General features: G+C 45.5%; 2 protein-coding genes across 2 annotated transcripts; one reads left to right on the top strand and one right to left on the bottom strand.

Annotated features, from left to right (window-relative positions):
• Positions 1-574: 574 nt before the first annotated feature.
• Positions 575-1,951, top strand: PIH1D2 (PIH1 domain containing 2; the record flags this gene model as incomplete). Its single annotated transcript, XM_008949701.1, has 3 exons — positions 575-820; positions 1,363-1,628; positions 1,745-1,951. Coding segments are annotated over 3 exons (719 nt in total), but the record flags the coding sequence as incomplete, so codon positions are not given.
• A 2,703-nt stretch (positions 1,952-4,654) lies between these two features.
• Positions 4,655-12,004, bottom strand: DLAT (dihydrolipoamide S-acetyltransferase; the record flags this gene model as incomplete). Its single annotated transcript, XM_008949700.1, has 13 exons — positions 4,655-4,939; positions 5,517-5,653; positions 5,809-5,971; positions 6,249-6,364; positions 6,910-7,017; positions 7,108-7,200; positions 7,913-7,980; positions 8,212-8,377; positions 8,893-9,080; positions 10,343-10,469; positions 11,141-11,297; positions 11,416-11,540; positions 11,903-12,004. Coding segments are annotated over 13 exons (1,680 nt in total), but the record flags the coding sequence as incomplete, so codon positions are not given.
• Positions 12,005-12,444: the final 440 nt, after the last annotated feature.

Raw genomic sequence — 12,444 nt, 5'->3', positions numbered from 1 at the left:
GGGCCCCCACTGACCCTACGCCTGTCAGCGCGGGGCCGCTAGAAGCAGCATCTGGCGGAGGAGGTAGGTCCAGAGGAGCTGCGCCCGGCCCCGGATGCATTTCTCCCCGCAGCAGTGCATTGCGTGGCGGCCGCACGCAGGTTCTCGCTGTCACGGAGGGCGGTGCTGTGCCGCGGCCGGCTCTCAGCTCGGGCTGGGGGCGGCAGGGGAAGGATGCGACGGGCGTGTCTCAGCACAGACCCTAAATGAGTCCTTCCTTTTGGGAAAGAAAAAGTGACGGGAGGCATAAATTCCACGCATCTAACTCCTGAAAAGTGCTTGTGCACTGGGCATGAGCACTCGCAGCAGGTGTCCTCACGCTGCCTTGGATCGTGTCCCCCCTGCTTCTCCTGGAGCGCACAGGCTGCCGGATCAGCACGTGGAGCTGTCCCGTGTGCACGGGGCTGAAGGGAGGCAGTAGTTCTACTTCTAGAAGCCACAAATTCATTCCCTTTGGTATTAAAGCAAGTGATCCTAAAGAGCATTGGCACACAGTGCCATAGCAATAATTCTGACAGGTAACTGGTTTTTGTAGACCTCTACAGCATTATAGATATTGCATACAACCCAGATGTTCTTCAGAGGGGAGAAGAAGACCCAGAAAAAATGGAGCACTTGATCCATTTGACACTGAAGTTCGTTGAGGAACGATGCAGCCTCCCTCTCTCTCGTTTGTACACCATTGAACCATTCACACTGAAAGGAAGCCTGGAGCTGATGCGGCAGCGTCTGCGTGGAGGGCAGAGGCCAACTCCACATCTCAGCCAGAACACAAAGAAGGGTATGTAGCCATCTGCTGCTGCTTTTCTTTGAGGACCTGTCAGATTCTCCAACCAATTTACTCAAGCCTTCTCTCTTACTCCAGTTCTTGCTGTAAGTATAAACCAAATATTCTCTCCTAAGAATGCATAAGGCAGTGGTATTCATACCAGGTGTTAGTGTAACACTGCTGGCCTCTCTGCATCCTTCTCTGGTGTTTGGCAATTGAGAAACTGTACTGAGCCTGGAAGAGTGAATTCCCTTCTTCCTATACCACTAGAAAAGGGAACTCTGCCACGGTTTGATCCTTCCAGGTGCCAGGTTCCTTTTGCTCTAACCTGAGTAAAAGGGGTTGCTGCTTTAATTACTAGCCTGAAAACAAGAACTTCTAATCCCATGACAAGAAAACCAAATTGTGAGCAAAGGAGAAGCTGGCAGTAACAGCCTGCAGCTTGCACAGTTGCTAATTACAATTAATTACAGATAAAACTTTGATACATAAGTGGCATAACATTATTGTTCTAAGTTTTTCACACGTATCACTTGGTTACTTTTTCCACAAAGCACTGACAGTTGATGAGCTGCTGCAGGCTCTGGAAGCTGAGGACTGCAGCCATGCTTCTCTGCTGCTGGAGGAAGGAAGTGTGACTGAGTCCAAAGTGCATCTGATAGAGGAGATGAGCAGCACTGACACGCCACAGGAGCCAAGGACCCCTGCCTATGAAATGCTCACTGTGAAGGATGCAAACAAGAAACCACTCAAAATTGAACTCAAAATTCAGTTGCCTCAGGTTAGCTCTGTTTCTGAGTGTGATCTGAGAATTTCAAAGGTAAGACAGCAGGAAGAATAAACTTGTGATTCCTGTCTAGTATCCAATTCCTAAAAATGCTCATTGCTAATTCACTGTCAGATAGTTAATCAAGTGTTTTAATTTTCTTGGTTTAGGATGACATAATCATTGAAGTCCCTGAAAAATACAAATTACAACTAGATCTGCCAGAACTGGTGGATGAAGAAACAACTACAGCAGTGTTCAACAAAGGAAAACGGGTACTGTTTGTCACAGCACCAGTTGCCAAGCCAGACCCTGAAGACTGTGTTCTGTCCAGTTCCTGTTCAGAGATGATGGAAGAGAAGAAAAGCCCAGAGTGAGAGTCCTAACCTGTAGATGGTGATGAGCTGCTTTTCATTGGCCTTCTCACTTTCAGGGGTGAATACCTCAAATGTGTTTAGAAAGATGCATTTGGCAAAGGAGATCTGGAAGAATACTAGCACCACTGTACTTAGGAAAAAAACAAGTAAAGGTTGTAAATATTCAAGGAGGACTTGAATATGTTAATAGCTGCAGTAAAGACCCATAAATAAACACATACTTTCCTACATCAGTTTACTTTAAGGTGCAGCAGTAGCAGTTGTGAATATTTTTGCTCAATTGATTACTGGATTCACATGGTTAGAGCAGCTCTCACAGGTATTTAAAGCTGGAACAACCAGCAGAGGTGCATCAAACACAGTTCTGCCAGTTGCCTTGCATGCTATTGCTGTTCCCTTGAGAACAATCCCTGCTGATCTTAACTGGAATAGGCTTTGTAGTGTTTTCAGTCCCTGAATATGCTCAACCTTGCTTCTTACCAGTTTGGTAATCTCCAAATGAGACCATAAACCAACAGACCTACTCTGTACTATTCAAACAGGAACGCTGAGTGTGAAGCTAGCAACCAAAAAGCAACCTTGGAGCACTCCAACTAGGAAGATGATCTGTGTTAATTGACACTGGTACACAAAATGATACAAAGCAACACAAAAGAACGTCAAGGATTGTTGGGCATTACTAGAATTAATTGGGAAAGGGACAAACAGAAGTTTAAGGGATCTTAGTTTTGTGATTGATTTAGCAGTATGTCATTCCTACAGCTTCTATAGCACATCTGCACTACAACCATGTTTCCAATAGTCATCAAATCAGAAATGGGAACACACAAATTGTTTTTGAGCTGAAACTTTAAAACACAGGCTTACAGAAGGTAGTAAATCAGCTTTCCCCCTTTGCATTTCTTCAGAGAAACATTCAGTGGTTATGTTGCAAGTTCAACCTGACACTGTCACTGCACGAGCTGAAGAGGCCTCTTGGAGGAGCAAGCAGCACCAGAAGTCACTATCAGCCCTCCAAGCACACACACTGGATAAATATTCCAGAGTCTGACAGTCATTCTGAAAGCACTTCCACAGGATAAACCATTTACTGTTCTTACTGCAGGAAGGAAGGGAAAGGTTGCTGTAGCCAGAATTTGAGGTTCTGGAGAACACTGCAGCAAGGAAGCCAGGAACACTGAAGGTGGCTGCTGAGTGACAGTAATAAAGCATGTGTTATTTTGGAACATCTGTGATGACAATTTAAGGTTAGTAGGGTGAGTGCCACTATCAGAGTGAAAGGCTAAATGGCCCTGATGGTGCTACAGCAGTTCAGGAAGCCATGCAGGGCTGAACAGAAAAGCACCAGAACATGTTTTAGTAGTTGTCAATTCCAAACATTTAATAGAATGTAGGTTCACTAGAGCAAGTCTGGAACCAAGACACTTCATATCATTCAAGAAAAACCAAAACCTTAATGCACTTTAGCCAGGCATGAAAACCAGTTATCACAGCAACCAGACATTAAATAGTTCCCACAAAAATATTTAATCTCCACAGTATTTTCTTTTGATAAGTTTAGTCCATTTTGTAGAACTTTACAGGAGACAGTACTTAATGAAATATACAGAGCAACAGGTCAGCTTTAGCTTTTTCTTTCTTTGTGTTTTTTAAACTTCTCCCCCCCATTTACTTCTCCTGGTCACTTTGTCATGACTACACAAGTTGTCCTTTGTACATTAATGTTTCCATGTGGAAAGTGGAAATAAAGAATGTTCAGCACTGCACCCCTTTTAGGATGCAATGACTGGGGTAACTGGACACAAGTCCAACAAAACTATTGAAGCATTTTACATACAATATATACATGGACAGCACATTCTGCAGCTTACTGAGGCTGGGACAACATAGACAATTCAGGGAAGAACTGCAGTTCCAGTGACTAATTCAGAACTCCCTATGTCAGAATGCCTGAAAAAAAAATTCCAAACATTCACACCATCACATGCTTAATATCCCCTGACAGGATTATGAGCATGTGAGTTGCCTATATTTGGTTCCAACACAAAGATTCTCTTAAACATTCTGCAAAACAGTTGCTTCCATGGCATCATAGTATGGTATTAACTTAGCAAGAGGAACAGCCATTAGTTTTAATACAAAAAGCACATGTAAGTGAAAGTCCACAAGAAGACTGCACATTCCCTGTGGCATCTGAGAGCTGTGACCCCACAGATATCTATCAGTGCTCTTTCACCTTACTTTAAAGTGCTCAAAAGGGATCACATAGCTGAGAAGCTCCAGACCAGTGCCAAGTTCCAAGAGATTTGGAATGCCAGCACTGGGCCTTGGAGAAACTATTCCCAGGCACTTCAGTCCCTTAGTGCATCTGTCATACTTCCCACCCTAGCAGGAGAACGTGGTAACAAGGGAATTCACCTTCTACTAACTTGCATGTTTCAGTTACCTGAAACTTATATCTGAACTCCTGTGAAGAGATGTTTATAAATCAAATTTCTGAGAAGACCAAAGTCATGAAATTGCTCCATGTGCACCCCCAACACCCCCTGGTTTAGAAGCAGATGGCAGGAAGTGTACTGCCTGGATCATTTTCACTTTTAAATCTGGGGTGCTGAACTCTGTTTTGGAAGAGTTTGCAAGTTAACTAACTGTATAAAAATACAGCATAGTTGTAATATTGCTCTGAAAAGCACTTTTGCAAACTTTTTCTGTACAGACTGGTAATACCATTACCAGATAATATAATACATATTTAAAATAAAAAAGGAACTCTTTTAATAGCTCTGAACACTAAAGTCTAAATAGCTTTTTTAAAACACAACAGTGTGACCCAGGAAGATTTTGCCTGCATGGGTAAATTATAGCAGCATGGTTACTGGCTTTTCAAGGAAATTCTTGAACTCAGCAAGCCACTGTGCTCCAACTGCTCCATCCACAACACGATGGTCACAGCTGAGGGTAACAGACATTACACTGGCCACATCAAATCTGAAAAGAGTGAGGAAAAAGAAAAGTTAACAGAAGAACAGCCCCATGCTGTTGTTTTACCCAATAACCTCTAGCTTCCACATGAGTTACTGATAGACACCTAGAACTATTAACAAGTTTAGAAAATTCTAAATGTCCTCCTGGGTCTATGCTAGTTCAAGCTCCAAGAAAGGCTGTATTATGTACAGGACACTTGACTTATAATCCACCCATTAGATTTTCCTTAAATGCAAATTTAAGCAAGTTGTTAAAGATGAATAGCTGCCTGAACTGTTGGGGATCCCAGACCCACTTCCACAGCTTCACCCTACCCCTCAAAGAAATAAACAGCCTCTCCTTAACTTGCAAGAATAAATATATGGCAGATCATTCATCAGCCACTTCATTTGTCTAATGCTTTCTGTGGCCCTTTTATATAAGATCTCACTGTACTTTTTCAGCAGGTAGTGAAAGCAGTATGTCAACAATTAATTATTTTTTTTTTTACTTATAAACTACTGAAGTGTTAGAGAACTAGCCATTATTTCAAAGTTTGAGTCCAGGAGCTCAGCATATGCAGAGCCAGATGAATACTTACCCTTTCTCATTATCAGCTGGCACTAGCCTTTTCTCTGAGGAACCGACTGCAAGGATGCAGGCTTGAGGTGGATTGATTATGGCAGAGAAATTCTTAATCCCATACATTCCTAAATTGGAAATTGTGAAAGTACCACCCTAGAAGAAAAATGCATTCACAGTCACACACACAGAAGCTGTTCCATGTGGAATACTAATGAACATGGCTGAAAACATCACAAAATAGCTTTGCTCATTCTGAACAAGGCTTCTCAACAGAAGTCAAGGGCAGCAACATTTAACAAGTTTCTTACCTGGAATTCATGAGGCTGCAGTTTACCTTCTCGGGCTTTAGCTGCCAGAGACACCACATCCTTACTAATGGAAGCCAGGCCCTTTATGTGTGCATTAAACACAATAGGGGTTATAAGCCCTGCAGGAGTGCTAACTGCAACACTAACATCCACCACGTGGTTTCTGCAAGACACAAAGAAGGTGCCAGTTACTCTAGCAAGGTAACAAAAAAAAACCCTTCAGAAGTGTTTAGACAACTCTAAATTAATAATGTTGCACGTTTCACTTTGCACACTAGCCTCAGACACAAGGTTCTTAGCACACTAACAAAAGCCCCTCAACCTTTGCATTTCATCTGTTCCCCTCCCTCCCCAAAATCCCAGCAGGAGCTGTGCTGTGTTGCCATGATCTCTTTACTGAACAAAGCAAGTGTCTGGCTTCGACCGTACCATAAACTTACTGCCTAATAACGGTGTCCATCCATGAAGAATTTGCCTCAGGAACCTTCAAGCATGCCAGAGCAGACGCTTTAATTATGAAGTCATTAACAGAAAGCTTAATGTTCTCTGAGACCTCCTGTAAATGAAGAGATTGGCAGTGTCAGTTTGTCTCTCACAGGCTACCTCAGTTAACTTGGACAGTCACTGCCACGAAGCCCTGTTTGTTCAGAGACAATGTTAGAAATCAGTCACACTGCTTGCAAGCATCACTAATTAAAGTACCAAGATAATTTAGGAAATAATCTCCTTCATCATTTAACCACGTGCAATCTTTTCTCATGTCTGTTTTCCATAAACTTGGCTTAGAATTATTATTATCACTTTGCTTAAATTTTCTACCCTTTTTACTCTTAAAAACCCTTTCCCCCTCCTTTCCAGAGGGAAGAACTGACCACCACCCAGAAGCCACCCTCTTAGGGAAGTCAGAAATCACTGCACAGTACCAGGATAAAAAGTCTTACTCTGTCACAGCCAATCCAGAACCCATGCACAACAGGTAGAAAAGGCACTGAAAAGACTATTCCACAAAAAAATGGCTTATCACCAGAAAGCAGGGTGGGCAAAGCTGAGAGAGAAGGCAGCTTGCCCTGCACACGCTCTCACCACGCCTCAGTGCTTTACCTGATTGAGTTCTTTCCTTAGCACCAGTACTTCTCCCATGTTTACATCAACAGAAAGGTAGTAGTGAGGTATTGTTTGTTTAGACTGCATCAGCCGCTGAGCAATGACCTGGGGGGTGTGCAACAGAACTGGTGAAAAACATCAGTTTGGAAAACTCCTGACTGCAAATAATGATCTCAGAAAGAAACATCTTCCTACCCTCCGGATGTTGCTGATAGGGATATCTGTGAAGGTCCCAGCTGGGGCTGCTGCAACTGCAGCAGCTGCAGGAACTGCCTCTGGTGCTGGAGCCTGCAAGGAGAGAAAGCTCAAGTCACTCACAGCACCATCCAAACACCAATCATACAGAGGAATTCAGGATGAGGAACAAGTGCTGAGGCAAAGCTGCCTCTTGCTTAAGAGCAGCAAATTTCTACTCTCTAGCCTCACCTCTCTCACACCCACTAGGTTCTTTATGTGTCCTACATTTCATTATTAAATATAGTCCTCGAGTGACTTAGAAATACAACACAGATACACACTGCTATGAAGATCTCAAAATAGTAAGTCCTGCTAGATGAGTTTTTTACATACAGCAGGGAGCTATGCTAGAGGGTACTCTCAAACTGCACTCAGCAGCACAAAAAGCAACACTTCCAGCATCTCACACAAAAGTCAAGCAATGGTAGAACAGATCTGTGGCAGCACTGACAGCAGGCTGCTGGTTCATTAGCCTTGTCCTAACCACCTCTTTTCAGCAATGTTAGATCTGGGATTGGGCTTAACTCAATCCACAACAATGCAGCAACCAAATTTTTGCCTCAGTGAAACACCAAAGGGACAAATAAAGTAAAAAAATTGTCTGTGTTTCTGACAGGTTAAGCTTTACAACCTAACAGTCACCACAGCCCACAAAACATCATAATCCACCCAATCCAACAATACCAACTCCATCTGCACTTCTGCAGAGCATTTCCATCACTACAGTGAAACATCTAGTCTCACAGATTTCAAACCTACTCACTGGAGCAACCTTGGGTGGCACAAAGGACTCCACATCTTTCTTTGTGATTCTACCATCTGGTCCAGTACCTAAAAAGGTGAAGGAAACACATAAGGGGATTTCAGTTATCTGCAACAGAGCATTGTTTCTAAAGGTACAAGTTTTATTCAACAGAGAGAAGTCACTTAACACAATCCCTGAGGAGGACAGCTGCATACTCAGGGTGTTCCTGACAGGGAGGAAAGAAAAGAATAGGCAAGTATGTACCTAGAGGGACAGACACTTCACAGTGAGAGCAAGGAAGTGGAAGGGGAACCCACCTTTCACTTGGGCAAGGTCAATCCCTTTTTCTGCTGCTATTTTCTTTGCCAGGGGACTGACCAGGACCCTTCCTTTCCGGGGGGGTGGCCCTGCTGTGGGGACTGCTGGAGTGGAAGGAACAGCAGGCTGGGGAGGAGGAGCAGCTGCTGCAGGAGTTGCTACCACCTGAACAGAAGAATCAAAGCCATTAGTTTCAGGATCATTCAGCAAAAGCTTTGAAAGTAAAATAACAAAAAGGGACCATCTAATTACCAGTCAAGAGAATATAAAAAATAGTCACTAATCTGAAAGTATTTTCAGATTCAGAGAAGTTTCCCAGTGCCAAAATTTAAATCAGGAACTTCCTCAGAAGGAGGCCAACTAAGCTGCAGAACTATACACCCAGAAAAGGTGAAATAAATAACCTACACTCCCCATTTTCAAGAATGAGGCATTAGAACTGGCACAAGTGACAGGCTAGAGAAGAGATCACAATGAATATCTGCTCCAGTTTTTGGAAGGCAAACTACTGATCACTCCTTAGGCCACCTATCACCAACATATGTGTCAGCCTTGCATTGGCAGAATCATAAACAGTTCTGTTACAGCCAGGGTTTCTCACTGTCAAACCAACACAGCAGTTCAGACCAGACCTTAAATGGTCCCTGTAACTTCTCTCACATGCCAACAAGGGTCCTTACTAGTGGAGGAGGGGGAGGAGGAGCTTGTGCCTTCATGTCAGTTACTGCAGTGGCTTGGTAGTCAGCAAAGGCTGGTATATCAGACTCTTTCTCCACAATGATGCAGAGAGGGGTTCCTAATGGCACATCTCTTGTTCCTTCAGGCACCAAGATTTTTGCCAAGTAGCCTTCCTCCTGCACTTCAAAGCCTGTAAAGGGAAGAAAAAACACCACTTAGTTTGGTGCCTGATGCAGCTGCAGAGTACTTCTAAATGCTGCTCCTAAACACATTGGTAGCTAAAGCCCTGTCCTATATTTAGTACAGAAATGTCCTGGTTTGGGGTAAAATAGATCTGGTTCTGCTCAATGATTTTACTTTTTAGCTAAAGCTCTTCTAATTAACTGCTCTGTCTGAAGTTAGCAGCATTTTCATAAACTATCTGGCTGTAGCAGTGATAAGATTCCACGTTTAGAGTCACTGCCAGGGGCTGGTGTGCAGACCAAGGCCCCTGCTGAGCTTGGATCCAGAGGAGGCAGAGAGCACCCCACACCTGCGGGGAGGAGTGGGCAGGATAACTGACCCCAGGATTCCCCAGTGGGGTGCTCCATCCCACAGCCCTCAGATCCAGCAGAAGCTGGAGGACCAGGAGGGACAAGCCCTTCTGTCGCCCCTTCTGTTCTCTCTTCCATTTGCTGCTGCAGTGGCTGCATCCAAGGAGCACTTCATCCCTCCTGCCTTTGATCCCCAGCCCTGTGTTCCTGAGCTGAGTTCCAGAGTCCAGCTCCTGTGCCCAGGCACTGTCTGTGCCCAGCCCAGCCTGGGACCCTCTCCCTGGGGGCTGCTCCCCAGCCAGGGGTGACAGTGACGTGTGGCCATGGGGGGAGCTGGGTTTGGGACTGACTCTGTGTGTATCTGTACACAGTCTGATTAGCATTATTACTGTTATTAGCAGTATTAAAGCTCTCTTCTCTTCTCTTCTCTTCTCTTCTCTTCTCTTCTCTTCTCTTCTCTTCTCTTCTCTTCTCTTCTCTTCTCTTCTCTTCTCTTCTCTTCTCTTCTCTTCTCTTCTCTTCTCTTCTCTTCTCTTCTCTTCTCTTCTCTTCTCTTCTCTTCTCTTCTCTTCTCTTCTCTTCCCTTCTGGGGGTGGGGCAGGGGGTTAACAGAGAGCATCTGTTATGGTTCTGGGGGCTGCCCTGACCCCAAACCACAGCAAGAAGAGAATCCTTTTCTGTGCAGCTTATAGGGACACATCTCCAGGTACTGTACATGACTAAGCAGGACTGATGAAGAACTAGAAGTGGTCTTAGGAGCTCTGATGTTTAGCTCTGAATGCAAAGCTAACAAAACTTGGTCTAGTTGCCCCACAGGTTCACATCCTGGGCAGTGAGGAGAGCAGTCAGCAGAGAGGCTCCTCTGGATCCCTCCCTTGCAAGGACACCTCATTCCTTCTTGCCTTTGCAGAGGACTCACCTATTGTGGCTTTATCTGTCTCAATTTCTGCCAGTAAGTCTCCCTCGTTCAGCTTCTCCCCAACCTTCTTCTCCCACCTCTGCACTGTGCCCATTGTCATGGTAGGTGACAGGGCAGGGAGAGTGACCTGTGAAGCCAGGGAATGCCAGAGAATCAGGTTCTCACAATGCAAAAGGAACAGATGAGGCAAGGACTGGGAGGCAAACAAGTTTAGCAGCTAAGCCACGAGTCACATTAAGAAGCCTTTAATTAATTCTTTGTTCAATTACTGACTTTGCATAACATATCAGATAAATCCATTACCATGTATCATCTGGGGTTCAGTATTTAAAATTTTCAAAGTAATGTCAGCAATCCAGAGTGCTCAAATACAACAGTGGACAGACACCTCAACAGCTGAGTCATTATCAGTTACCTCTGAACACATCTGGCATGTTCATCAGAGTGCCACAGACTTAAGTTCTGCTCTGAGATGTAAAGAGGTCTTTTGATAGCAGAAATGTCCAAATAATTCAAGTGTAGCTGGCTCTTCTAGACTGCCTAACAAACTTGGAGAGACAAGGCTCTTCTCTACTAGCAGCTGGGATACTAAAACAGTTTTTTGAATAAAGCTTCCTTGGACCTCTCCAAATACCTCCTGTAAGCATGCAACAATCTGAGTGGCACACACACTCCTGCAATTCTAGCTAGTAACTTCCCACTCCAGAGAGTATTTATGAGAAAATGCCCCAGAACCAGCAACACCAAAGGCAGGAAAAGAATGCAACAAGCCTTAAATCATCAGCAGTGCCTTCCTACCTGCATATGAGGAGGGTAAGAGCTGCCAGGAGCCTGAGGAGAAGGCTGAGGTGGTGGTGAGGGAGCTGCAGCTGGAGGGGGAGGCACTGAGGCTGCAGGGGGTGCAGATGCTGCAGAATCCAGAGTGTAATTTTTAAAGGCATCAACATGTTCAGGCCTAGAAGAAAACACAGAACCACAAAACCAGACAGCTGACTGTCTCTAAGCCTCTCACACAAGGTGTCCAAGAAGCCCCAAGAGAAAAAATTCAACTCAAGGGTTAGCAAAACACATACTTTTCTACTGTGATGCATATTATGGCCCCAATGGGAACATCTCTTGTCCCTTCTGGCACCAGGATCTTGGCCAAGTAGCACTCCTCCACGCTCTCAAAGCCAACTGTTGCTTTGTCTGTCTCCACCTTTGAGAGAGAACAGGATATTATGGCACTGGAGCAGACCAGTGAGCTCAGAGCCTTCCAATAACAGCGTATGGTCCCAACACAGTTCTGGAAAAATGGCTCTGTGGCACCAGTGACAGACAGTGTGTTCTCCAGCAGGTTACGTGCTGCTCACAAAGAGGGAAGGCAGCAGCCAGATTTGAAAGACCATGAGCTACAGGTTCCAAACAGCACCTGCTGGGATGGGTAATCCTGAACCCTGGTTCTATGTTCCAGTGAGGGCAGCCAGGGCCAGAACCTGTGATCACCTGCAGCTCACCAGAGACACAGCACAAGCAAGGGGCTGGAAGAGCTGAGGCTCCCACAGCCCGTGCTCCAGGTACCTCTGCTATCAGCTCCCCTTCACCGATCTTGTCACCCTCCTTCTTCTCCCAGCGTGCAATGGTGCCCATCTGCATGGTGGGAGACAGGGCTGGCAAGGCCACCTGTGAGGAACAGGGCAACGTCACAACCCCGGCAGCACCGACAGCAGAACCCCCCACAGCACAGACAGAGCCTCAGCACAGGCTGGGACAGGCACAAAGAGGAGCCCCTCTGCAAATCCCCAGGAGAGCAGGACTGCCTGCACCCTGCTGGTGAGAGCCCAGACAAACCAGCACTGGGGTGCTAAGATGGGGGTAACGAAGGGAGGGAGAAGCGAGGCCAGGGGACCGAGAGAGGCACAGGGAAAAGGGACCAGTGGTAGAACCTGGGGACGGTACAGGGACCTGAAGCAGGGTGGGGGCAATGGTATGAGAGCTGCAGGCTGCAGAAGGCAACTGCCGCTCCCCGGGGCCAACGGAGCTGCCCAGAGAGGAGGAGCAAAGCCCTAGGAGAGAAAGGGAAGGGGCTGCCCCCGAATCGAGGACACACACACACAGAGTCG

The sequence above is a fragment of the Merops nubicus genome, unplaced genomic scaffold (genome assembly GCF_000691845.1).
Source record: "Merops nubicus isolate BGI_N331 unplaced genomic scaffold, ASM69184v1 scaffold20881, whole genome shotgun sequence".
Classification (NCBI taxonomy): Eukaryota; Metazoa; Chordata; class Aves; order Coraciiformes; family Meropidae; genus Merops; species Merops nubicus.
This window is presented reverse-complemented; position numbering and strand designations above follow the sequence as displayed.